Below are 23,098 nucleotides of genomic sequence, written 5' to 3' on the forward strand. Positions count from 1 at the left end.
CTGTGCTGGTGCTGCCCTTGTGTGTGCAGCCCTCGACTCATGGCCTTGGACTTCCCACCACCCTCAGCCCCAGGCTGGTGCAGGCAGCAGGGATGAGACCCATGGATGGGTCCTGGCTGCTGGCATGGGGTCACAGCTCCACTGTCCATCCACCAACACTTCCAGCAGGAATCACTTGCTCTCTGCCAGTCTTATTTTTAGGCAGGAGGAATCTGAGGCTTGTGCAAATGTTTAAACACACGTCTCTGCTGAATTATTCAGTGTGCTCTGCCTGCTGCTGGAGTTCATTCAAAGGGAGGGCAGTCAACAGGGCTCTGACATTCACTGTGGAGAGGGGGTGCCAGAGGGAGCACCAACAACTCCCTGCCCCCCTGCCCTCTCCAACCCTCCTGCCCCAGCTCTGGGCTCCCCTAGCACTGCTGTCCAGCACCTAATCTGAGCAAATCTGCCTTAATTGAAGGTGGCCCTGTGTGGCACAGAGCTGGGGATTGCTGTGTCCTGAGCTGTGAGTGAGGCTGCAGTGTCTGACTTAAGGAGGTCCAAGGTAAAACCTGAGCAGCCTCGTATTTTTCTCCATTTTCTGCTCTGGTTGAAAGAGGCTTTTTCCAGGGGCAGATGCACATCCCTGTCCATCACAAACCCCAAAGTGCAGCTCTCAGCCTCTTGCAGTCAAAGGGGAACTTGGGATTTAAATTCTAATTTCACCTATAAACTGAAGCACAGCTGGGAGCCAAAGCCCTTTAGAGTAGAGGGGTCTTTCCTCTGGTTCCACCACTCCCAGAAAAATTAGAACATTTGCTCAGCATCAATTAAAGACCTTGTAAAAGAGTATATTAATCCACATGTGGGTCTGTGCACCTCTCCTGCTCCTGTGAAATGTTATGAAGAGCAAATGATGTACCAAACTCTGCAATCTTGGCTTGCTCATCTGCCCAAATGCAGCAATTACAGCAGTAACTGACTCTGCACCACACTGGAACACTCAGCTCCTGCTGAGTACTTTTGTCCCTGATCAGCCATCACATAAAGTCACAGTTTCCACTGGTGAATCAAGCTAATGACAAAATGCAGGGTTTACATATAATCCAACAACTCAGCAAGCAGCGGTTTCCAAAATGTGAGATACAGGCAGAAATACCCTCTGGAGAAAGGAGAAGGGATTGTGTCACCCTCTGTTCACACACTGCTCCTGGGCACTGCTTTTCCCAGTTCCAGGGGAAAACAGGACAGTACAGAGAGACTTCAGCAGAGTTCATTCCTCATTGTCCAGCATCTCCAGGCTCACACTGAGGATTTCCTTAATCAGACATAAACTCAAGTTGCTTTCTGGTACATCTAATATTTGCATGGGGACATTGAAGTAGGCTTGGTTTGTAAAGATGTTTAATCACGAAGGTCTGGGTTAGAGTTCAAGTTCAAGTGTCTGCACTAAGCTGGAGAAGATCTAAATAAGCAGCAATTGAAACAGTCTGACTCATACAGGGCACTGCTGGACTTTGAAATGGCTGAGTGCTTAAAGCTCTGTTGGGAAGGATTCTTCTTATTTCAGTCCAACAGCAACAGAAGGTACATTTGGGGGGAAAAAAGGCATTTTGGGGAAAGGTAACATCTTCACCTGGTTTCAAGGGCTGCAGACAGTGGATGCCTTTAATCCTGCTGCTGTCAGAAGGGCCAGACTGCTCCGAGTAGCAGCTCCCACCCTTAAAAGGCTGAGCTGAGGCTGGGAGCCAGGAGCAGAGCAGCCATTCCAGTCTGCAGCCTCACAGCCCTGAGGAGACATCCCAGGAGCAGAAGTGCTCCTCTCCCCACGTGGAGCGTGGGTGGGAAGGCAGCAGAGTCCAGACAGGAAAAGGGACATTCCTGATGCAAGAGCCTGAGAACTGCTGGGTGAGAACAGACCCATCTGGAATGGCAGCTGAGACACAGCACCAGGAACTGCCCTGCCTTGGGATCAGTCCCAGAAATCACAGACAGAGAGAGCATGGGCCTTGTTTCTGCACCACTGGATGCAGGTTGTTTATGTCTTGCTTCAACACGTTGGTAGGAGGAAGTGCTCCAGTGGCAAAAGAGACTCTGAGAGTTGCATTGTTCATGTGCAGCAATGTCTGGGCAGCAAACCCACCAGCCTGTCCCACTCCCATATCAGGAGGCAGCTACAGGAAAAAGAGATGGACTCTCTGCCCACTGTGCTAGAGAGGGAGATAGATTCCAGTAAATGTGGCTGGAGAGGTGCTGCTCTGAGGCACAGGCAGTGCTTCAGTTCCTGTGCCACGGCAGAGCTGAGGCTGTGCTTGTTGTGACAGGAAATGAGAGGCACCAGTCACTGGGGCGGGCTGTGCCTGTTCAGCAGCCCCACAGGAGTGTCCCACGCACAGCTCTGCTGCACATCCCTAAAAACAGCACAGGTTGGTCTTTAACCTCAAACCTGAGCCATGGCTAGGCAGGTGAGCAACTGCACTCCTTGGATCTGACCCAAAACAAACCTTGGATCTGCCTCTGAGCACTCATCTTGCTTTCTGTGGGCAGGAAAGAACTTGATGGTTTCTACAGGGAGTCACCAGGTGACTGCTCCTATCAGGGAGCACCTGGAGCTGTCCCTGGGGCAGCACCACGAGCACCTGGCTGGATGCACCTGCCTTTGTGCCAGGAGAGGGATTGCACATTGCCTGAGCACCTGCTGGATCCTGAAATGGGGAAAAACAGAGCCCTGGGCAGCTTTCAGATGCTCCCATGGCCAGGATCCCCCAGGTGCTCCTCTGTCCTGTCCATCCTGGAATGATGGTGGCACAGGAGGGAGCAGCACAGCAGCGCTGCTGTGGGACAGCCAGTACAGAGATGATGAGCACTGCTCCTTTTTGGGATAAGCACATTCCTGCCTGATCAAGAGGTGCCTGAAACCTTTGGAAAGTGGAAGCTGGGGGTTGACTCTGCTCAGATTTTAGTCCAGAATTTAAACTCTTGGTAGCAGAGTGTCTTTTTTATTGTTTGCAGTTTCTGGTGAGACAGAGGCCTCCTCCAGAAGCAGCCTCGAGCCTCTGTCCCAGCACCAGTAAGAATTTCCCCCCTTTAAGTGACGCAGGCTGGCAAAATGTTCCATTGTGGCTGCACAGCCCTGACCCCGCCAGGCTGGCCCCAAAAACTTCCAGTGAGCAGCAGGGAAATGAAAAACCATCTTTTTATCATCTTGGGGTTAATCCCTGTCTTCTCCCCCGAGCAGCAGGGAAGCACAGGGCAAAGCCCTGCTGGACAAGAATGATCCAGCTCAGAAAGAAGAATTTCTAAACACCACTGGGTCAATGACCACGCCGAATGTCAGGATGGAGAGCAAACAGTGACCTCTGGAAAGTGCTGCATCAGCCTCGGCATCCTGAATGCCACCAGCTCCTCGGGGAAGGGCAGCAATCTGGGAAACGGGCACTGCACGGACATTTCTGCAGCTCTCCGGTTACTTTATGCTAAAATCTTGGGATTTCACAGTCCCACCACAAGCCGGCCCGCGGGGCCCCTCTGCTGTCGTGTCCCAGCACTGCAGAGTTAACTCACACGGCACAAAGATCAGCACTGGCTCCCTGAAAAACACCTCATTTCCAGGGATTTTGATGACATCGCTGTAAAAATGACCCAGGAAATTCAGTCTCCCACTCACAGAGCAGAGAAGCCCCGAGGAAACCCTGCAAGGGGCTGTCCCCGATCCACCAGTAACTCACTGCTGGGAAGAACCCAATTCCCACCACCAATTTCCACCTAGAGACCTCTGAGTTACAGTAACCAGCCAAGACTGCTGTATCCTAACAAAAAAAATATTAAAAAGTATCTTAAAAGGGCTTCATTTTCTCAATTGCTACAGAATAATTTGTTCTGTTACCAAGTAACCCCACCGAGGAGCCTCTCTGTTATTTAATATCCACCAGGCTGCACAGGACCCTGCTTTGGGAACCACTCCTGACCACTTCCAAAGCACAGCATTTCTGGAAGCCCTCCCCAGAGGAAACAGCCAATACCGAGGCAGAGTGTGTAATATTTTATTGAAACAAACGTGACCTTTATGCCAAGGGCTCCAGGTGAAACGAGCGCACTCCAGTGGAGCAGGACGCCGTGCGTGGGGGCTTTGGTGGCCCCAGGGTGCCGTGAAGCTCAGATGGCTGCCATCCTTCAGTTATCACAGTACTGTACCTTTACAAGAGACAGCATCAGCACTGTGATAACTGAGCCAGGGCAGCCTGGCAGTCATTGGCCCCTCCGTGGCACTGCCGAGTCCTCGGTGTCCTCCTCCCTCAGTGTCCCAAAAACCCCACGTCACCCCACAGGTGAAAGCCTCAGGAGCCTTAACACAAGTGGCTTTGCAGCTGAGGTTCACTCCAGGAAATCATCCACATAATTAGTGTTAAATCTTAATGACCACGGCGGCTTCCGAGTGGTTTTAAGCAGCAGCTCCTTGTGGGCAAATCCACCCACGCTGGCTTTAATGGAGAGAGAGTAACCCCCCCTGCTCCAGGGGACAGCCCTTCCTCCCCCTTAAATCCAGGCAGCCAGCAGCACTTGGCTCATGCTGCCGAGTGCTGGGTGTCAGGGAGCAGTGGGGACAGTGGCAGGCAGCCAGGAGAGCTGCTGGAGCCACTCTGGGACAGTGGCATCACGGCGGGCACGGCCCCGACGGCGGCACCAGCCCCAAGGGTGGCACCGGCACCGTGCCCTGAGCCCGCCAGGCTCCTGCTGCCTGCTCTTCCAGCCATTCCTGGAGTGCCCAGCCCACAGCCCCACTGGGCTCCTCTGGAGCCTGGCACGTGTGTGTGTGTGTGTGTGTGTGTGTGTGTGTGTGTGTGTGTGTGTGCACAGGCAGCAGGGCTGATCCTGCCGTGCCCTCCCAGGGGAGCAGCTCCCAGGGCCGGCTGTGCCCACAGGGACTGCAGGGAGCAGCCTCCAGGTGCCCGAGCTGGCATTTTCAGGTCAACAAATCCACATAAAAACATTTGGAATGCACAATCCCACTAATTAGTTAAATTGCAAGCTTCCATCAACCTATATTTACTCCCCCCCATTGTTTTTTTTCACTTCCTTAAAAACAGGCACTGCGAAAAGATCATGGAAGTATTCCTCCACCCACCACTTTGTTGTGTATTTCTACAACTTTACCCCCTCTTGGCTTTTTTTTTCTTTCCTAAAACCAGGCATTCCTGAAAACATCACAAAATTATTTCTACCACCCCCACGTTGCCTGAGGGAATTGGATACATCAAGTTCTGAAATGAGTTTAAAAAAACACAAGGGTTTCATGCTGCCAGAGTTAATGTGTTACTAAGTTTCCAATAAAAGTCCATTTATGATGTTGATGGAGCAGCACAAGAAGCTTCCATGTTTCCACCAGCAGGAAGCAGAAACTCCAAAAATTGTTTGTTTGGTTTTTTTTTTAACACTCTAAATAACTCACCTGGCAAAGAGAGGGTGCTGAGATGTCCCAGAGGCTGTTTTTAAGAGAGAAACACAAAACACTGGGCTGGATCCAGCCGTGAAAACGCTGCCTTACAAGTTTGCAACTCCAGAGGGCAACGGAGAGGCAAACGTGGAATATCGGAGCAGCAGCACGCAGGGGAAAAAAAAAAAACATTTGCACATTTTAAAACAAACTCCAAACATACATTACATAAAAGGGGGACAGTCAACAGATTATGCAATGCTGACGTCAGGCAGCACAGATGACTTCAGCATGCATCCCCAAATTTGCAGATTTGCCACAGTTTAGGGATTAATCATTAAGGAATTGGCTGTTGCTAGGAAAGCACAACAAAAACTTGCTAAAAATATTAATGGATTCTGTCCGTGCAAGGGTGGGTTTTGAAAAGGAAAGGAGCTGCATGAGCAACGAGCCCTTGGCTCTCACTCCCAGGTGTTCTCACACCACCATTGGTATTCCAGGCGAGGAATTCTACTAATTTCAGCATGGCTTAAGTGTGGGATTGGGAATTCTACATCTCACAGGCTGAGGTGATGAGAGAAGAATCGCTGCTTTGCAATTCAAGCATGCTTTGATCACTCTATCAGGATTTTACTGCTCCAGCAGTTCCTTATCAGGGGTTTTTAAGGGAGAGGGGGAACAATTCCTCCCCAGCACCCTCTGCAACAGCAACTCCTGGAGTCACACCCATATTCCAAGGGCTGATGCCATTTTCTCTGGAGGACCCAGCTCTTCCCCCGGTTCAAATACATTTTGCTGTCTTGCATCTCACACACACACACAGATTTTTGCTTTGCTTCAGCCAGACTAAAGCTACACAGACCTGATGCAGAAAGCTCAAGCAGGTTCTCCATTTATCTGGAAAAAATCACCTTTTTTATAACAAACCCCACATTAGTTTTGGAGTCCGGCACACATTTTTGTTCTTATTATTGCTAAGGCAAATTTCCATACACTTTTTAAAAAAACCCCTCCAGTTTCCAGTGTTTGCTGCCAGTTCTCACCTTTGAAACCCGTTTAAGTCGGCCTGGTTGGTTTTTAAACTCCAGTTCCACCTCCTGCCCCTTTGGGGCTGGTGATGTTTTTGCAGTTGTTTCATAGGAACCAAAATTCCTTCGGCATCCCAGCGATGGGGCTGGGGACATTCCCTGCCCACAGCCCCGGGGCTGGTCCCTCCCCACCCCTACGCACGGGCCGAGGATCTCCGAGCGCTGCGAGCTGCTCTCACCCTGCGCGGGCTCGTGAGGTGCCTGAGGGGAACAAACCTCATCTCCATCTTCCCCGGCGCGCTTTGAGCACGAATCCCGGCGAGCCTGAGGAGGGAAGAAAACAAACATCTGGTGACGGGGATCCAGCGGCGTGCGGGCGGTGACACGGCAGGCGGCGGGCACGGGGGCGCTGAGGGGCGGCGGGGCCCGGGCCGCCACCGCCGCTCCCTCCCAACTTCGCTGCCAGGGCGCTGCCCGAGCTTACCTGGAGCGGGGAGGGGGAAAGCCGGGCAGCAGCCGCGGGACGGGACGGGATGGGACGGGACGGGACGGGAGAGGACGGGGAGCCCCCATACCGCCGAGCGCCCCCCGCCCCGCTCGCCCCTCAGCGGCGCCGGGACCCGCCCGGGGCAGGGGGGGGGCGGCGGCCCCGCCCGCGCAGCCCCCGAAAATGCGAGTGCGCCACGGGGCAGCGCCGCGCCCGGCGCCGCCGGCCCCGCGCCCCCCGCCGCCGGCCGCCCACTCCGCGGTGCCCGGGGCCGCGCCGGGCCGGACCCACCTGCGGGCGCGGCGGGGCCGGGGCGCGACATGACGCAGCACGGGCGGGCGGGCGGCGTGAGCGCCGCCATCTTGCCGTGTTTATGGCAGCGCCGCGCGCCCACGTGACCCGCGCCCGCTTCCGGGGGCGGCGCGGGGGCGCGCGCGGGCGGGGGGGGGGGGGGGAGAGAGCCGGGGAGCGGCGCGCGCGCCCCCGAGCGCGGGCACGGCGGCACCCGCGGGAGCGCGCACCGGGCATGGACACGGTGTGGGCACGGCCTGGACACGGCCTGGACACGGTGTGGGCACCGGGCTGCGCCCGCCGGGGCACCGCGGGCAGTGACACACACACACACAGTGACACGCACGGAGTGACACACGCATAGTGGCAGACACACACAGTGACACAGACAACGACACACTCACACAAAGTGACACAGACAGTGACACACACACAGTGACACACACACAGCCACAGAGGGAGTGACATTCTGCGCCGAGGAAGGGACACACACACACAGACGGGGTGACACACGCGCACACAAGGAATGGCACCCGCGGAGCCACACACGCAGGGGGAGTCACGCACACACACACACAGAGCGAGTGACACGAACACCCACAGTGACACAGACGCACGCACTGGGGGTGACACAGACACTCCCCGCGGTGTCACCAGCGCCGAGCAGCCCCTGGGCACGGCGGGCTGTGCGCTGCCAGGCTGCTGGCAGGCTGTGCACCACCTCCAGGCTCTGTGTGTGTGTGTGTGTGTGTGTGTGTGTGCGTGTGCCATCCACAGGTTGTACCTCCTCCCCGGGCCGTGGTTTCCAGCTGTACATCCACAGGTTGTACCTCCCCGGGCTGTGGTTTTTTAGCTGTACATCCACAGGTTGTACCTGCTCCCTGGGCTGTGGTTTCCAGCTGTACATCCACAGGTTGTACCTCCTCCCCGGGCCGTGGTTTTTTAGCTGTACATCCACAGGTTGTACCTGCTCCCCGGCTATGCTTTCCAGCCGTGCATCCCCATCCCGCACGCCCACGGCCCCGTGTTCCGCCCGTCCGCAGGTTGCGCCCGCCGCCGCCGCGCCCGCCCCGGTGGTCGCGGTCCCCCGTGGTTCCCCCCCGGCTCCCAGCGGGCTCGGCCGTGCCGGGCGTGCGGGACGTGCCCCGGGAGCCGCTTCCATGGGCGGCGCGGCTCGGGCGAGCCGGGACGCGGCGAGCGGGGATGCGCCGGAGCGGGGCACACCGGGCCGGGACGCACCGAACCGGGACGCGCCGGGCCGGGCCGTGCGGAACCGCGGGGGCCCCGTCGGGCCGGGGGATGCGCGGGCGGCTCCGGGACTACAAATCCCAGGGTGCCGCGGCCCGAGGGGGCGGGCGGGGGGAGCGGCCGCGGGGTCCCCCCGCCCTGCTGATGTGTCCGGGCGGCGCGGGGGGAGCGCGGCCGGGGCGGCTGACGCGTGTCCTGCCCCGCAGCGCTCCGGCGCCCGCAGCCGGCCATGGCCTCCAAGCTGCTGCGGGCCGTGGTGCTCGGCCCCCCCGGCTCGGGCAAGGGCACGGTGTGCGAGAGGATCGCCCGCAGCTTCGGGCTCCAGCACCTCTCCAGCGGGCAGTTCCTGCGGGAGAGCCTCGGCGGCGGCGGCGGTGAGTGCCCGCGGGGCCGCCCCGTCGGCACCGGCACCGGCAGCGGGAGCGAGGGGTCCCTACCCGCGCATCTCCGGCGGGGCAGCGCTGGGACGGGGTGGGGATGCGGATGGAGATGGGGGCGGGATGGAGACGGGGATGGATGGGATCCGCGTCCGCGGCGGGTGCACCACAGGTTGTTTTCTTCCCGTGCGTTTGGCACAGCTCATTCATCGCCTGCTCCCTCCTGCCGGAGCTCACGGAGCCGCTCGGGAGCAGCGGGATCGGAAGCCGCGGGTGCCGTGGGTGTGCCGTGGTTCTCTCATCGCCGTGCGGGGTGGTCGCGGCTCCGGAGAGGCCGGTGGAGACCCCAGCTGGCCGCGCACCCAGGGCGATGGGCCGGCGCCGTGCGGGGCTCGGGGCGTGTGCTGTGGTTATCAATAACTCCATGCTGCCCCGGGGATGCGCGGCAGATGGCTGGGATGCTGCGGCATTCCCACGGCGGCACGGATGCATTGGGAAGGAGCGTTTGTCCGGAGGGAAAACCTGCCGGGAATATCACCGGCTGCCCTGGCCGGGTCCCAGGAGCGGCGGGCGGCAGCAGATGGTGTCAGCACCCACCTCGCACAGGCACCCCCGCACACCCGGCTTTCCGCCTGGGCAGTGCTGCCTATCCCGTGTCAGACACCCGAACCCAAACCCCTGGGAGCCGGGATGTGCTGTGCCCGTGTCCCTCGGGCGCTGAGCGGCTCCCGGTCCAGGCTCGGCTCGGGAGCGGCCGTGCTGAGCCCCAGCTTGGCGGGATTGGGCAACCCCGGCGCGGTTCTTTTCCCAACACTTCCTTCTGTCCTCTGCTAATGCGTGAAACACCGGCCCGGGGGGAAGCTGACTCACCGGGCAGGGGAGCGGTGAAACGGCCTCGGTGCAAAACAAGCCGAGAGGATTTAGAAGTGATTTCTATTTTAGAAGGATGGCAAAAACAGAGAGGAAAATGGGCAGGATAAAGTTTTGGAGAGGTGCATGGTCCGGCAAGGGCGTTGCACACAGCTCTGCGCTGGTCACTCATGTAAAAATACCCAGATTTCCTTTTGTAAATAAATAGGACAATAATGTTTTCTTTAGAGGGAGGCTCAAAATTTGGAAATTTTCGATGAGGGCTTTGGCTGAAGGACAGAAATCTGGGCTGGAAAGCAAGGAGAGGTGCAGCAAGTGGAGAGGGGCAGCCGGTGCCTACCCAGGAGCTGCCACAGCCAAGCTCTGAACCACCAACTGTCCCAAACTTCACTTTTCAGCCCATGCTCTTGCCACAGAGCTCCTCTGGGGACACTGAGAAGCACTAAGAGTTAGCTGAAAGTGTCTTGGGTGCATTCAGAAGGAAACAACACGGAGAAATGCAGGGAAAATTACTCAGAAGGAAACCAGCCGTGGTTTGGTTCATCTGGCGTGACATTTGGGTCCCACCTTTGACTCAGCCTCTGTAACAGCTCTCACTGAGCTCCAGTTATTTGGTGGTTTTTTTTAGTTTTTGTTTTTGTTTTTTTTCCCTGCTATTTGCTTTGGACAAGCTGTTACATGACTGTGCTCCGGGGGAAACGAGGTGGAAGCAGCTCCTCTTCCCAAGTTTATCAGCTGCGTCACCGGCTTTGTGCTTGTGGGGAGCTGGGGCTCTGCAGAACCAACAGACCCATTACAGGCTCATCATCCCAAAGGCAACTGTGAATCCTGTGTTTTGACAGGGATCTTGGCCTGGTGTGTCAGTGCTCCAGGGATTTTCCTGCTGGCCACTGCCAGGCATGAAGTGGCCACGGCTGAGGGTTTGGGGGCGCAGGAGGCTCCTGCTGCGGGAGGAAGGCTGAGTTCCCAGCATGGAGAACATTCCAGGCTGCTGCTGGAGCTGCTGGTGGTGGTCTCAGGGAACAAAGAGTGACTTTTGGGGCAGGTGAAGCAGCTGAGTGCACGGCTGCTGCTGGAGGGCTTTGAGCTGTGCTCCAGCAGCCCCCAGGCACATCCGCCCCCAGCCGTGTGTCCCCTAATTAGTGCCTGTCAGCAAGTGGCTGCTCTGCTCCAGGGAAAGGCCTTTGAAACACCTTGGAAAACTTACAGGCTGTGTTTTGGTGCCAGGCAGGGGTGCTGGAGGGTGGTGAGCCATTTTTCTGGCCAGCATTTGCCCCGGAACCCTGGTGGTTGTCTCTGGTGTTGGCAGCATCCCCAGGCCTCAGCAGGACTCTGCAGCTCATTTGCCAAACAACTGAATTGCTTGTCCTGGCTTTGTGGGGTCTTCTGCCTGTCCCACTGCTCCCTGTCAGGTGCTCTCTTGTAGCCAGAAGTGGCTCCTGTCCCCTCCTCGTGACAGATTTCCTCTGTGAGCATCCACCAAAGCATGAACAAAACAAAATTCCCTGGGGGATGTGGGCTGTGCATGGCCCCACAGCCCTTCTGCACACCTTGCCCACAGATTGTGGCCTTTGCTGGCCACACTGGCCTGGTTGGTGGCCAAAGCTGAGCCCAGGGATGCAGCCAGCCAGTCCCTGCTGAATCCCTGTGTGTGGGAGCAGTGCTCTGACCACAGGGATCTCTCCCAGTCCTGGCTGTTGTCCTCCAGACAGAATTCACACAGAATTCACAGAATCACTGGGTTGGAAGAGCCCTTCAAGATCATCGAGTCCAGCCCAGCCCCAGCACCCCAACTAAGCCCTGGCACCCAGTGCCACATCCAGGCTTTGTTAAACACACCCAGGCATGGGGACCCCACCACCTCCCTGGGCAGCCATTCCAGAGCTTTATCACCTTTCTGGAAAAAGCTTTTTCCTGATATCCAGCCTGTATTTCCTTTGGTGCAGCTGGAGGCTGTGTGCTCTGGCTGTGTCAGTGCTGCTGGAGACAGAGCCCAGCCCCAGCTGAGCACAGGCACCTTTCAGACCCCACTGTCCATCCTGTGAGCCTGAATTTGGGGCCAGATACAGCTCCTGCTCCCTAAAATCACCTCCTGATGCTGAGGGCAGGGTGGGTGCAGCACCTGAGTCAGGAAAAGGGTCCCAAAACTGGGGTGACACCTGCTGTGGTTTGACTGTGCTGGTGCATTGGTGCCCCATTCACCCCCAGGGTTCCTCCTCTCTCTTAGCTCCAGACTGGGGTGCTGTAGCCTAAATATTGGGGAAAAAAAATCCTGGGAAAGGTTTTGGACAGGGAGAAAGGTTTTGGACAGGGAGAAAGTCCAGGGTTGTGCTGCAGGCTCTGGAGGCTGCCCAGGGCTGTGTTTGGGAACAGCTTCTCCTCCAGCCTGTCCTGCCTGGCCCTGGGTGGCTGCTGGGTGGCCTTGGGGCTGGGACACATCCCCTGGGGCTGGAACATGTCCCTTACAAATACCAGGTCCCTTACAAATACCTTACAATTTACAAATATAAAAAATACCTCTCTATACCTACAAAATAAATCTATAATTACAATTTAAAAAAACTAAAAAAAAACCCCCAGGAATTATGCATCCTTTATTATAAAAAATGCCATTACAATTTAAAAAAACCAACCTTATTATCTCAATAAAAATTAAAACTAAAAATAAAGTTTTAATAAAAACCACAAATGCACTCACTACTCTAAAGCTAACTTAAAAAACAAACAATCCCATCTAAATAAACCAATAACCCCTAAAAAAAAACCTAAATAGCCTCAAAAAATTAATTAAAAATTACAAAAAAGCCACATTAAACCAACAAACAATCCCTAAAATTCTACAATATTTATAATTCATTTTAAAAACCCCAATTCTTAAAAATTACTTCAAAATCCCAAAAATAATTAATAAAATAATAAAAAAAAATTTGAAACCACTACAACCTAAACTCCCCTCTCTTTCAAAGATCCCAAAGAAACAACCTGTGATTATCATCAATTGTCCCTTGGGGCTGGGACACGTCCCCTGGGGACACATCAAGGTCACACGGGGGGAGCCACAGAGAGCTGGGAGTCCCGTGAGTTTCAGGGCAGCTTAAACCCACAGTCGTCAGATTAATGGGATTAAAGCAGGAGCTGGAAGGCTGGCTTTGAGCACAGCACACCAAAAAGCCCTTTGCTCCCTGGAGTAAGTGCAGAGTAAAGCCTGCACCCCCTGTGACCAGCCCAGCAATGGGGTTTGGTGCTATAGGGTGAGCCCCAGCTCCTCATGGGGGGCCAGGAGCTTCCTCCCTGCTCAGGGAGGACCCCCAGACCCTGCTCCCCTTTGGAATGGAGCTTTTCCATGGGCTGGGGGCTGGGAAGGGCGTGGCAAACGTTCAGTTTGGAGTTTAAACTGCCAGGAAGGAACGCCAAGGGCTGGGAGCTCGGGGTGATGCTCTCAGCACCTCCTGGGGGTCTGGAGAGCCCTGCAGGTCCTTCTGCAAATCCAGGGCTGCTCCTGCTTGGAGAGAGGACATGGGGCAGTGCTGTGGAGGAGGGAGAAGCCCCTGGAGCTTCAGCCATGGAGGGGACAGGGGAGCAGCAGGGGTTGTCCGTGGTGGAGCCGGGGAGAGCTGTCCATCTGTCCTGGGCCGTGGGAAAGCTGCAGCCCCGGGGCTGTGGGGCTCTGCTGTGTTCCCACACTCCCTTCCCAGCCCTGCTGGGCTGTTCCTGGCCTGCAGCTCCAGGCCTGGCTCCAGCAGCCCTGCTGAGCCACAGCTGCTCCCTGGGGTGGCCATCTGGCCTCAGGTGACAGCCAGACCTGGGGTGGCAGCTCCTGGTCCCCTGGATGTCCATCCCTCCTTGGGTGACTGTGATGGTGTTTGCAGGAGTCCCAGGATGAGGGAAGAGATGAGAATGTTGACTGCATGTTTCAGAAGGTTTGATTTATTATTTTATGATATGTATTATATTAAAGTTATACTAAAAGAATAGAAGAAAGGATCTCATCAGAAGGCTGGCTAAGAATAGAAAAAGAAAGAATGATAACAAAGGTTTGTATCTGACAGACAGTCCGAGCCAGCTGGGCTGTGATTGGCCATTAATTAGAAACAACCACATGAGCCCAATTCCAGACCCACCTGTTGCATCCCACAGCAGCAGATAACCATTGTTTGCATTTTGTTCCCGAGGCCTCTCAGCTTCTCAGGAGAAAAAAATCCTAAGGCAAGGACTTTTCATAAAAGATGCCTGTGACAGGTGACAGCCAGACCTTGAGTGACACCCCCTGGTCCCCTGGCTGCCATCCCCCCTCGGGTGACAGCCACACCCTGCCCAGCAGCTCCCGGCTCCTCCTGGAGCGAGCTCATTCCCTGTGAGCCTCTGGCACTGCACAGACCACGCCAATAAATATAAAAAAATCCCCAAATCCTGTTTTTGTAGTGCTGCTGCTGCCCTCAGGGCTCCGTGCTGTTCGCACAATCCGCAGGCTGCTTTTTCCATCCCCGCGTCCTTGGCTTTCCTAGGCGGGAACGTGGTGACGTCTGGGAGGTGACAAAGAAGCTGTCGTTGGGAAAAGGTGTTTTCTGCCCGGGGCCAGCTGGAATTCCTGCCGGCAGGGAGGCAGTGGGATGGTCCCGGTGACTCAGCCCGTGAGTCAGCGCTGCCCTGCTCCCGGGCAGGTGGGATGCTGGATTCCAGCACCCTGCACTTCTGGCCCTGCTCCAAGGAGAAGGAGGCTGGACCTTCCTTCTGGTGCTGGGAGAAGGACACACACAGCAGGGAAAAATCTGAGCATTTTCCAGGCAGATTCCTTGGATTCTGGGTTAAACCTGGGAGTGTGTCACAGAATTCACAGAATTCACAGAATTCACAGAATTCCCAGAATCACAGAATCACTGGGTTGCAAGAGACCTCCAAGATCATCGAGTCCAGCCCAGCCCCAACACCTAAACCCTGGCACCCAGTGCCACATCCAGGCTTTGTTAAACACACCCAGGCATGGGGACCCCACCACCTCCCTGGGCAGCCATTCCAGAACTTTATCACCTTTCTGGAAAAAGCTTTTTCCTGCTATCCAGCCTGTATTTCCCTTGGTGCAGCTGGAGGCTGTGTGCTCTGGTTGTGTCAGTGCTGCTGGAGAAAGAGCCCAGCCCCAGCTGAGCACAGGCACCTTTCAGGAGCTGTGCAGTGATGGGGGCAGCCCTGAGTCTCCTTTTCTCCAGGCTGAGCACCCCCAGCTCCCTCAGGGCTTCCTCACAGGGTTTGTGTTCCCAGCCCCTCTCCAGCCTCATTGTCCCCTCTGGATGAGCTCCAGTGCCTCAACGTCCTTCCCAAACTGATGGCCCCAAAACTGGACCCCTGCTCAGGCTGGTTCTTCCCTTAGAATAGATGAATTCTCTCCAAGAATTGTTTATCTTGCAGAAACCCCTCCTGCAGCTGAGTTCACCCCCAGGCAGGTGCAGGTGCTGCCCACGTGGACAGCCTGGAGAGCCGGAGCTGCCTCCAGTGCAGGATCCTGGGGTTATTTTTAGAGAGGACTCACACTTGGAGAGGGCTGAAATGTGCTGTCCTCACCAGAAAGGGTGAAAAAAATAGATCAGGGGATTGTTCATTTCTGGTGACAAATGCTATTTCAGCTGCTGTGGGAAGACAGAAGAGATGTCCGTGGGGTCCTGGTCCAAGGGAAAGGGGCTGGAGCTCTCCTGGGGCAGGAGCAGGGCTTGTCACAAACAGGGACAAAGAATATTTCCATTTTCCAAATGTTTTCTTTGTGTTTCTGAGGGGATGAAAGAAAATAATGGCAAACATCCATCATGGAATTGTTTGAGTTGGAAAGGACCTTAAAGTTCATCCAGTTCAAATCCCTGCCATGGACAGGGACACCTCCCACTGTCCCAGGTGCTCCAGCCTGGCCTTGGGCACTGCCAGAGACCCAGGGGCAGCCACAGCTGCTCTTGGAATTCTATCCCAGGGCCTGCCCACCCTCCCATCCAGGAATTCTTTCCCAATGTCCCATCCATCCCTGCCCTCTGGCAGCGGGAGCCATTCCGTGTCCTGTCCCTCCATCCCTCATCCCCAGTCCCTCTCCAGCTTCCAGAAGCAGCTGAGGCTGAGGCTGTGGGAGAGCCAGGCAGGAGCATTGCACTTACCCTGCAGTTACCACAATTATGTTCTCAAGGATGTGATCTTGGCAATGATTTTCTTACCTGAGCTTGTGAAATCTTTCAGCCCTGGGGATGGGAAGCGGCTCAGGTGTTTGGGGCAGTCCTTACCTGTGCCCACATGGGAGCCGTGTCCCGAACCAAAGGAGCACACCCAGGGCTTCTCTCTCCACCAGCTTGGCTTGGCTGAGCCCACTCCTGCTCCCAGGTACCTCAGGAATTCCCACTCCTCCACCCCGAAAGGACCGTGTGGCCTTTCCACCACCAGCACAGCGACGCTGCCAACAATCTCCCAGGCAGAATTTGAGGGGGTGTGATATTTTTGAAGTGGAAATGTCGTGATTTTTTTTTTTCTCTCATCTCTTTTCCTTTCTTGTCTCGAGCAGAAGCTGGAGCCCTGGCCCAGCAGTACCTGGAGCGAGGGCTGCTGGTGCCTGACCACGTCATCACCCGTGTGATGATGGCCGAGCTGGAGAAGCGGCGGGAGCAGCACTGGCTGCTCGATGGTGAGTCCAGAGGGGAATCCCGGCCCCTTTGGGACATTCCTTTGTTCCCCATGGTTTGGCAGCCCCAGGAGAGAGGAAAACCAGGAGGGGGAGGTGGGAGGAGAGGCAGGAGCTGAGCTGCTGGCAGGGACGTGTCCCGCTGGCCTCGGCACATGCGTGTCCAGCTGAGCCCTTGGCACGTGGCCGGGAAAGGGAAGGGCAGGGAGAGGAGCTGGGTGTTCCACAGAGCAGGGCAGGGCTGGAGACAGGCCAGGAAAAACTTCTTCCCTCCTTCACATGTGTGTGTGTGTGTGCAGCAGCTCCTCAATCCCAGCCCAAAAGCCACCCGAGGTGAAGGGATGGGAGGTGCTGAGGGCAAACAGGCACAGCCTGGGGTCTCTGGCCATGGCTGGAAGGAGAATCAAAGAATCCCAGAGTGGTTTGGATTGGGTGAGACCTTAAAGCTCATCCAGGTTCATCCCTGCCATGGGCAGGGGCACCTTCCATGGGCAGGAACACCTCCCACTATCCCAAGCTGCTCCCACCTGGCCTTGGACACCTCCACAGATGTGACAGCCCCAGCTGCTCTGGGCACCTGTGCCAGGGCCTGCTCACCCTCCCAGGGAACAATTCCTAATTCCCAATATCCCATCCATCCCTGCCCTCTGGCAATGGGAACCATTCCTTGCGTTCTGTCCCTCCAGCCCTTTGTAAAATATCTCTCTCCATCTTTCTTGTGGGCTCCCTTCAGGTCTTTAAAGTCCCTTCCTATCCAAACCATCTGGCATTCTGGAATTCTCTGCTCCAGCTGCTCAGTGGCTGCCCCAAGGAGGACAGGAGCCTTTCACTGCAGTCTCCTTGATGTCCCCCACATCAGCCAGCAGTTTGTCCCCAGTCTGTGCACAGCACTCTGTGCTGTCCCTTCACATTTTCCCTCCTCATTCCAGCACTGATCCCTGTTCTGCCATTGCCTGTGTCCCCCTGCCTGCCCCAGCCCCGTGCAGGGACAGCAGAGCCCCGAGTGTCACATTTCGGGAGCTGTGGCTGCTGCAGGAGCTATTTTTTCTCGGAGCCATCTGGTGGTGTCTGCCTTTCCCCCGCCTGTGCCGCAGCGGGCCCGCGGCTCCGGAGCTGCCTCAGGGATGGCTTTGGCTCCATCCCGCTGCTTTCCAGCCGCTCATTCCCGCCCCTGTGCCCGCCCAGGTTTCCCTCGGACGCTGGGGCAGGCCCAGGCTCTGGATGGGATCTGCCAGCTGGACCTGGTGATCAGCCTGAACATCCCCTTCGAGACGCTGAAGGATCGGCTGAGCGCCCGCTGGGTGCACCCCGCCAGCGGCCGCGTCTACAACATGGACTTCAACCCTCCCCACAGCCAGGTGAGAGCGCCAGGAGAGCCACCTGCAGCCACCCACAGCGGGGAAACCTGCGAGAGGAGCCCTCCCTCTGCAGGAGCTGGGTGCTGAAGGAGCTCTGGGGGTGAGATCCTGTGTAGAAGGGCTGAGAGCCGTGGGGAATTGCACTAAATGTTCTGAGGGATTGTGCTAAATGTTCTGAGGGATTGTGCTAAACTTTCCTGAGGAGTTGTGCTAAACTTTCTTGGGAGATTGTGCTAAACTTTCCTGGGGGATTGTGCTAAACATTCTGAGAAATTGTTCTGAGGAATTCTGCCACTTTCCTGAGGAAAGCGGGATTTATGCAGACAGTGCAGGCTGCCCTAGAGCAGGGGCTGGGCAGAGTCCCAGAATAAAGCAGGGATTTATTCCAAGCATCTCCTCCATGGATCCACCTTGGGCAACACCAGAGCCCAGCCAGGGCTGCACCCAAGATGAACCAAAATGGCCCCAAAATGCACGGCCGGGCATGGGCTCTGTCCCTGGGATCAGCTCTGCTCCATTTGCATCTTGCAGTTCATTGTCCCATTCCAGCTTTAGCCCCTGCAGTCCCACCCTGCTTGTTTTTCTCTCTCCAGCCCACAGGGTTTGTGCTCTGGGGCTGAGATTTGGATCATTTGTCCTTGGTGCCCAGCTGGAGCAGGAATTGTTTTGTCTCCCTGCTCTGTGCACAGAGCTCAGCATCCCCTGATGCGAAGCTCAGAACTGCACACTAAAGCAGCACAGAGTCTGAAAAATAGAAAAGCCAAACCTGAGGCATGACCAGGATGAGGCCTGGGGCAGCTGCAGGGTGGGTGATGGGTGCTGAGGTCCCTGTGTGCTCTGTGTCCCCTCAGCGATGGGTGGGTGATGTCCCTGTGTGCTCTGTGTCCCCTCAGCGATGGGTGGGTGATGTCCCTGTGTGCTCTGTGTCCCCTCAGCGATGGGTGGGTGATGTCCCTGTTGCTCTGTGTCCCCTCAGCGGTGGGTGGGTGATGTCCCTGTGTGCTCTGTGTCCCTCAGGGTGTGGATGACCTGACGGGAGAGCCGCTGGTGCAGCGCGATGAGGACAGGCCCGAGGCCGTGGCCGCTCGCCTCAGGAAGTACAAAGATGCTGCCAAGCCCGTGATAGAGCTCTACAAGTGAGTTGGGCAGGAGCAGAACCCCCAGCAGGGCTCTCAGAACCCCCACCAGGCTCTTTGTGCCCTGCCCACATCCCAAGGAGCCCTGGCAGATTTTTGGGCCAAGCCCTGAGCCTCCCTTGGAGGAAGGAGGGTGATCCAGAGAAATTCCCAGCTCCGGTTGGTCCTGCTGGGCTCATCACATGGGAGGGGGATTTTGGCCTAGGTCCAGGTGGGACATGCCATGAAAAATCCATCCAGGGCACTGAGGGGTTTGGGTGAAGCACAGGGAGGTTGGCAGGAGGGCAGGAGAAGGGAGAGACCCCAGCACTGGCTCAGATGGATCTGCTGGGACAACAGGGGCGTTCCAGGGCTTGTTCCCCTTGTGGGGCTGCTGTTCCCTGGAATTGTGGGGCTGCTGTTCCCTGGAACTGTGGGGCTGCTGTCCTCTGGCCAGTTTGGGAATGATGGATTGCTGCAGGGTGGTAAATCTGCTGCTCAAAGGGAGTAGAAGCCCAGGAGTGTTTTTAAGTACATGGGGGGGGGGGGGGGGGCAAAGTTTCAGAATCCCAAGCAGAATCCCAAAATGGTTTGGGTTGGAAGGGACCTTAAAGCCCATCCCATTCCATCCCCTGCCATGGGCAGGGACGCCTCAGGGTGCTCCAAGCCCTGTCCAAGCTGCCTTGGTTGGGATGGGCTTCTCCTGACTTCTCCCACCTTTTTTCCAGGAGCAGGGGCATCCTTCACTCCTTCTCTGGCACAGAGACCAACAAGATCTGGCCCTACGTGTACAGCCTGCTGTCCAGCAGGATCCCGCCCATCCTCTCAGAGAAGGAGCACTAACCAGCCCGTGCCAAGCACCAGGATCTCATTCCATCCTGGATTTGGTTCCCAGGGCAGTGCCAGGGCTGTGCTGGGCTTGGGTGCTCATGGCTGGGTGACATTGGTGGGTACCAGTTACAGCCAGGATCAGATCTTTGTTTGGAAGGTGAAGTCTGCTGGAATAAGAGGTTTTTCCCTCTTTTGGGGCTATGGAGCTTTCCTGCCCGTGGTCCATCCTGGCTTGGTGGTGCTGACAGGGGCATTGGTCATTCCAGGTTTACACAGCTTTGCCATGGTGTCCTTGCCATCCCTTTCCAGCCCCAATCCCTGGCTGAGCCCACACGTGCCACCCTGCTGCTCCACGGGACCATTTACTGCTGAGGACTCTCTAGGCTGGGGTGGTAGTTTTCTATAAATTATTTTCTATTAAATGTATTTCTCAGAGAAATAAAGCTCTAGAAAGCAACACTCAGCCCAGTGGGAATTTTGGGAGCACCGTGGCAAACGTGTGTACCACAAAGCTGAGAGATGTGGGGCTCACATTTCCAGCATGAATACACAGGAAAGAGGAAAAGCTTGGAGGTGAAACTCTCCCTTGTACCCTTTCCACGGGGAGAGTGGAATTCCCTGCTGGAAAAGCTGCTGTGCAGGTTTTTATGGAATGCTGTGACACTCAGCAGGACCTGGGCTGGGGAGGAGTTGCACTCCTTTGTGCTTTCCTGGTTTATAGCTTTCAATCCTCCAAGATAGCCAAGTCCTAAGAGTTTCTCCCAAAGATTTATCTCCACGTGTGCTTCAGTTCTGGGGAGGAATCAGCTCATTCCATCTTCTGTGCTGCCTTTGTCCCCGAGGTCCCCTGGCCAGGGGGTCCCTTCAGCTGCTCTTGCTGCGTCCCCCAGCAAAGTGACTCCCTCCCCATGAAACCCCAGAGATCTTTCCTTGCTTGGGATGCAGCCAGGGCCATGCCCAGGTGTTTTCCCACGATTTCCAGCATCCTTGGGTTGTGGTGGGGCTGGGCTTTTCTCAACTGGAAGTACTGTCACCCTCTTTTTGTGGGAGGCAGTACCCGAGCAGTGGGGACACTTCTGGTCTCCTCGAGTTGCCTTATTTTATAAACTATATATTTAAGGAAAAAGGAAAATCAAAGCAAGATGTGTATTTGTAAAAGTTTAAAACAAACAAACAAACAAACAAACAAACAGTGCTGAATTTTAGCATCACCTTTTGGGAATTGTGCACGGACCTGCTGGATCTGCAGGGAATTCTGCTTCTGCCAGGGGGGCTCACAGGAGGGCAGGAGCCTGGCACCTCTGGGGTTAATCAGAGCACCTTTCTGGTGTCCCTGGGATTATTTTTCCTTTACTTTCCCTGTGGCCCACAGCAGGGAAAGGGGAATGACCAGATTTTTTAGGGATTTTTTCCAGGTGTAAAACTCCAGTTCCTGCCTGGGTTTGTTTATCCCATCTGAGCATCCTCGTGCTGACCAAGGATCCCCTAAAATCTGCTTCATCCTGGTGCTCTCCCCAGTGGAGCCAGAGTGGGATCCCTGCCCACATCCCCCTGCTCAGCCCTGCCTGGGGAGAGGCCAAAGGGCTCCCACCCTGCTCCAGGTGGGAATTTTCCAGGTGGGAACAAAGGGATTGTCAGGTCTCGCTGCTGTCCCAGGAGGCCTTTCCATGCCCTGGTGCTGGGAGGCTGCAAATCTTCCAGCTGGCAGTGAAAACCTGTTTCAGAAAGATTTGGGATTTTCCCACAAGCCTGGGATGAAGGTCTGGGCTGGTTTTAGACACAAATCCCGACACAGCCAAAACCTGTCTGCTGCTTTCTTTGGAACAGCTTTGGGCAGGAGGGGAGGAGGTTTCAGTTTGGTTTTTTTTTATAAAAGCAGCTGAGTGCCAGGCAGAGGGGCTGATCCCTGCTTTGCCTTGTCCTGTCCTTGTGTCCTGTCCTTCCCTCCTGCAAAATTCCTCCTGAAGAGAGAATTCCATGCAGCCCAGCACAGGACAGGTCTGCAGATGCCTTTTCCAGGCTTTCAGCCCCTATAACTGGTGTGGAAATCCCGTGGCTGTGCATGCATCCGGCCCTTGGGCTGGAATTTTCTACCGGACCTGTTGCATTTTCCGAGACCAAATTCCAGCAGGGAATTCGTCCCTGGCTGTGCCCCTGCCGTGCTCCCCTCGGGTATTTTACTGTGAACCCCAAGCCTTTTGTAAAGCCACAGCAATTTTGTACCGACCCGCGATACTGTGTGGAGGGAGGAGCCTCTCTCCCCCCTGGAATGTCACGCCGAGTTTTCTTCCCGGAGTTTCTTCCCGGTGAATCGCTGCAGCTGTGTTACTGCTCTCTCTCGAGATGTAAATAAAGATTTTCTCCTGCTGGTCCCTGTGCTGGCACGGTCTGTGTGGGCAATGCCTTGCCAAGGCAGCAGGGCAGTGTTGGTCTGGAATTCCTCTGTAGGAGCTGAGGAAGAGGAGGAGAGGGGAAGAAGAGGAATCAGAGCATCCCCGCAGGAAGGTGGGATTTGGTTTCCCTCAGGATTTGGGTTTGGACACAACACAGCTCTTTGGGTCCTTTATCTGATATAATCCAAAACACTGGTTAAAAATCCAGCTTGGATGCAGGCATTTGCTCCAGCCTCCCATTCTTATCCCAGAATCCCAGAATCTCCGAATCCCAGAATTCCGGAATCCCAGCCTGGTTTGGCTTGGGAGGGTCCTCAAAGCCCATCTCAATCCACCCCCCTGCACATAAAGTGGTTTTAATTCCCTTTTTAACTTCTCCCCAATGAAAATTCCGGGGAGCATCAGGACAGGGAGGCTCTGGCTGTGTCCTGTGTCCCGGGTAATCCATCACGAGTGCTGGGAATTGGGAATTGGGAACTGGGAACTGGGAACTGGGAACGGGGAATTTGGGAACTGGGAACGGGGAACTGGGAATTGGGAATGGGGAATTGGGAATGGGGAATTGAGCTCCCGGAGCTGCAGAGCCGCCTCCCAGTGCCACCAGTTCTCCTGTTGCTGTCATTCCCGAGTAACAGCTCGGGGCACTCCCAGTTTGGAGTGAGCAGAGCCTCGGGAATGATCGGAGAGTGGGAAAACGAGGTGATAAACCGGGAATGAGCCCCGGCCGGCGGGGGGGATGTCGCGATTCAGGGTCGTGACAATCTGCAGGCGGAGCGGGGACGTGCGGGCAGAGAAATCCGAGGAGGAAAAACATCAACGTGAGCTGGAATATGAACTCAGTCTGAAAACAAAAGCTGGGAGGTCAAAAAGCAGAGGAATGTGAGCCAGAATCCAGCTGGGATCAAAGGCTTGGCTTCCCCCGAGTGCCACCGGGGGAGCCGGGAGGGCACAGGGGACACGTCCCCACCCCACGGCCTGACCTCAGCCCCGGCTGGATCGGAAAGCAAAAGGAAACGGCCTCAGATTGCACCAGGGGAGGCT

The 23,098-nt window shown here is 55.9% G+C and overlaps 2 protein-coding genes across 4 annotated transcripts in view; one reads left to right on the plus strand and one right to left on the minus strand.

Annotated features, from left to right (window-relative positions):
* JAK1 (Janus kinase 1) overlaps positions 1–7,330 on the minus strand; it is a 71,523-nt gene extending 64,193 nt beyond the window's left edge. The window contains exons 1-3 of one of the 2 annotated variants that reach the window (XM_071436926.1): positions 7,220–7,330; positions 6,457–6,765; positions 5,429–5,534 (exon numbers count right to left, since the gene is read on the minus strand). The gene's annotated coding sequence lies outside the window, so the exon portion shown is untranslated. Of the gene's footprint in view, positions 1–5,428; positions 5,535–6,456; positions 6,766–6,925; positions 7,112–7,219 lie in introns of those variants that run through there. The other variant, XM_071436925.1, reaches the window with a different exon arrangement.
* A 38-nt stretch (positions 7,331–7,368) lies between these two features.
* Positions 7,369–22,036, plus strand: AK4 (adenylate kinase 4). Of its 2 annotated transcripts, XM_071436937.1 has the most exons (6): positions 7,369–8,132; positions 8,180–8,841; positions 16,244–16,363; positions 17,546–17,718; positions 18,736–18,854; positions 19,562–22,036. In XM_071436937.1, the coding sequence occupies exons 2-6, from the start codon at positions 8,697–8,699 to the stop codon at positions 19,674–19,676; spliced, it is 672 nt and encodes a 223-aa protein (XP_071293038.1). In that variant the 5' UTR covers positions 7,369–8,132; positions 8,180–8,696; the 3' UTR covers positions 19,677–22,036. The 2 variants fall into 2 exon arrangements, with proteins under 2 accessions (XP_071293038.1, XP_071293037.1); XM_071436936.1 differs by having other exon boundaries at positions 7,369–8,841.
* Positions 22,037–23,098: the final 1,062 nt, after the last annotated feature.

Source organism: Agelaius tricolor, unplaced genomic scaffold (assembly GCF_023055355.1).
Source record: "Agelaius tricolor isolate 1412-34295 unplaced genomic scaffold, bAgeTri1.0.p SCAF_11, whole genome shotgun sequence".
In the NCBI taxonomy this organism is placed as follows: Eukaryota; Metazoa; Chordata; class Aves; order Passeriformes; family Icteridae; genus Agelaius; species Agelaius tricolor.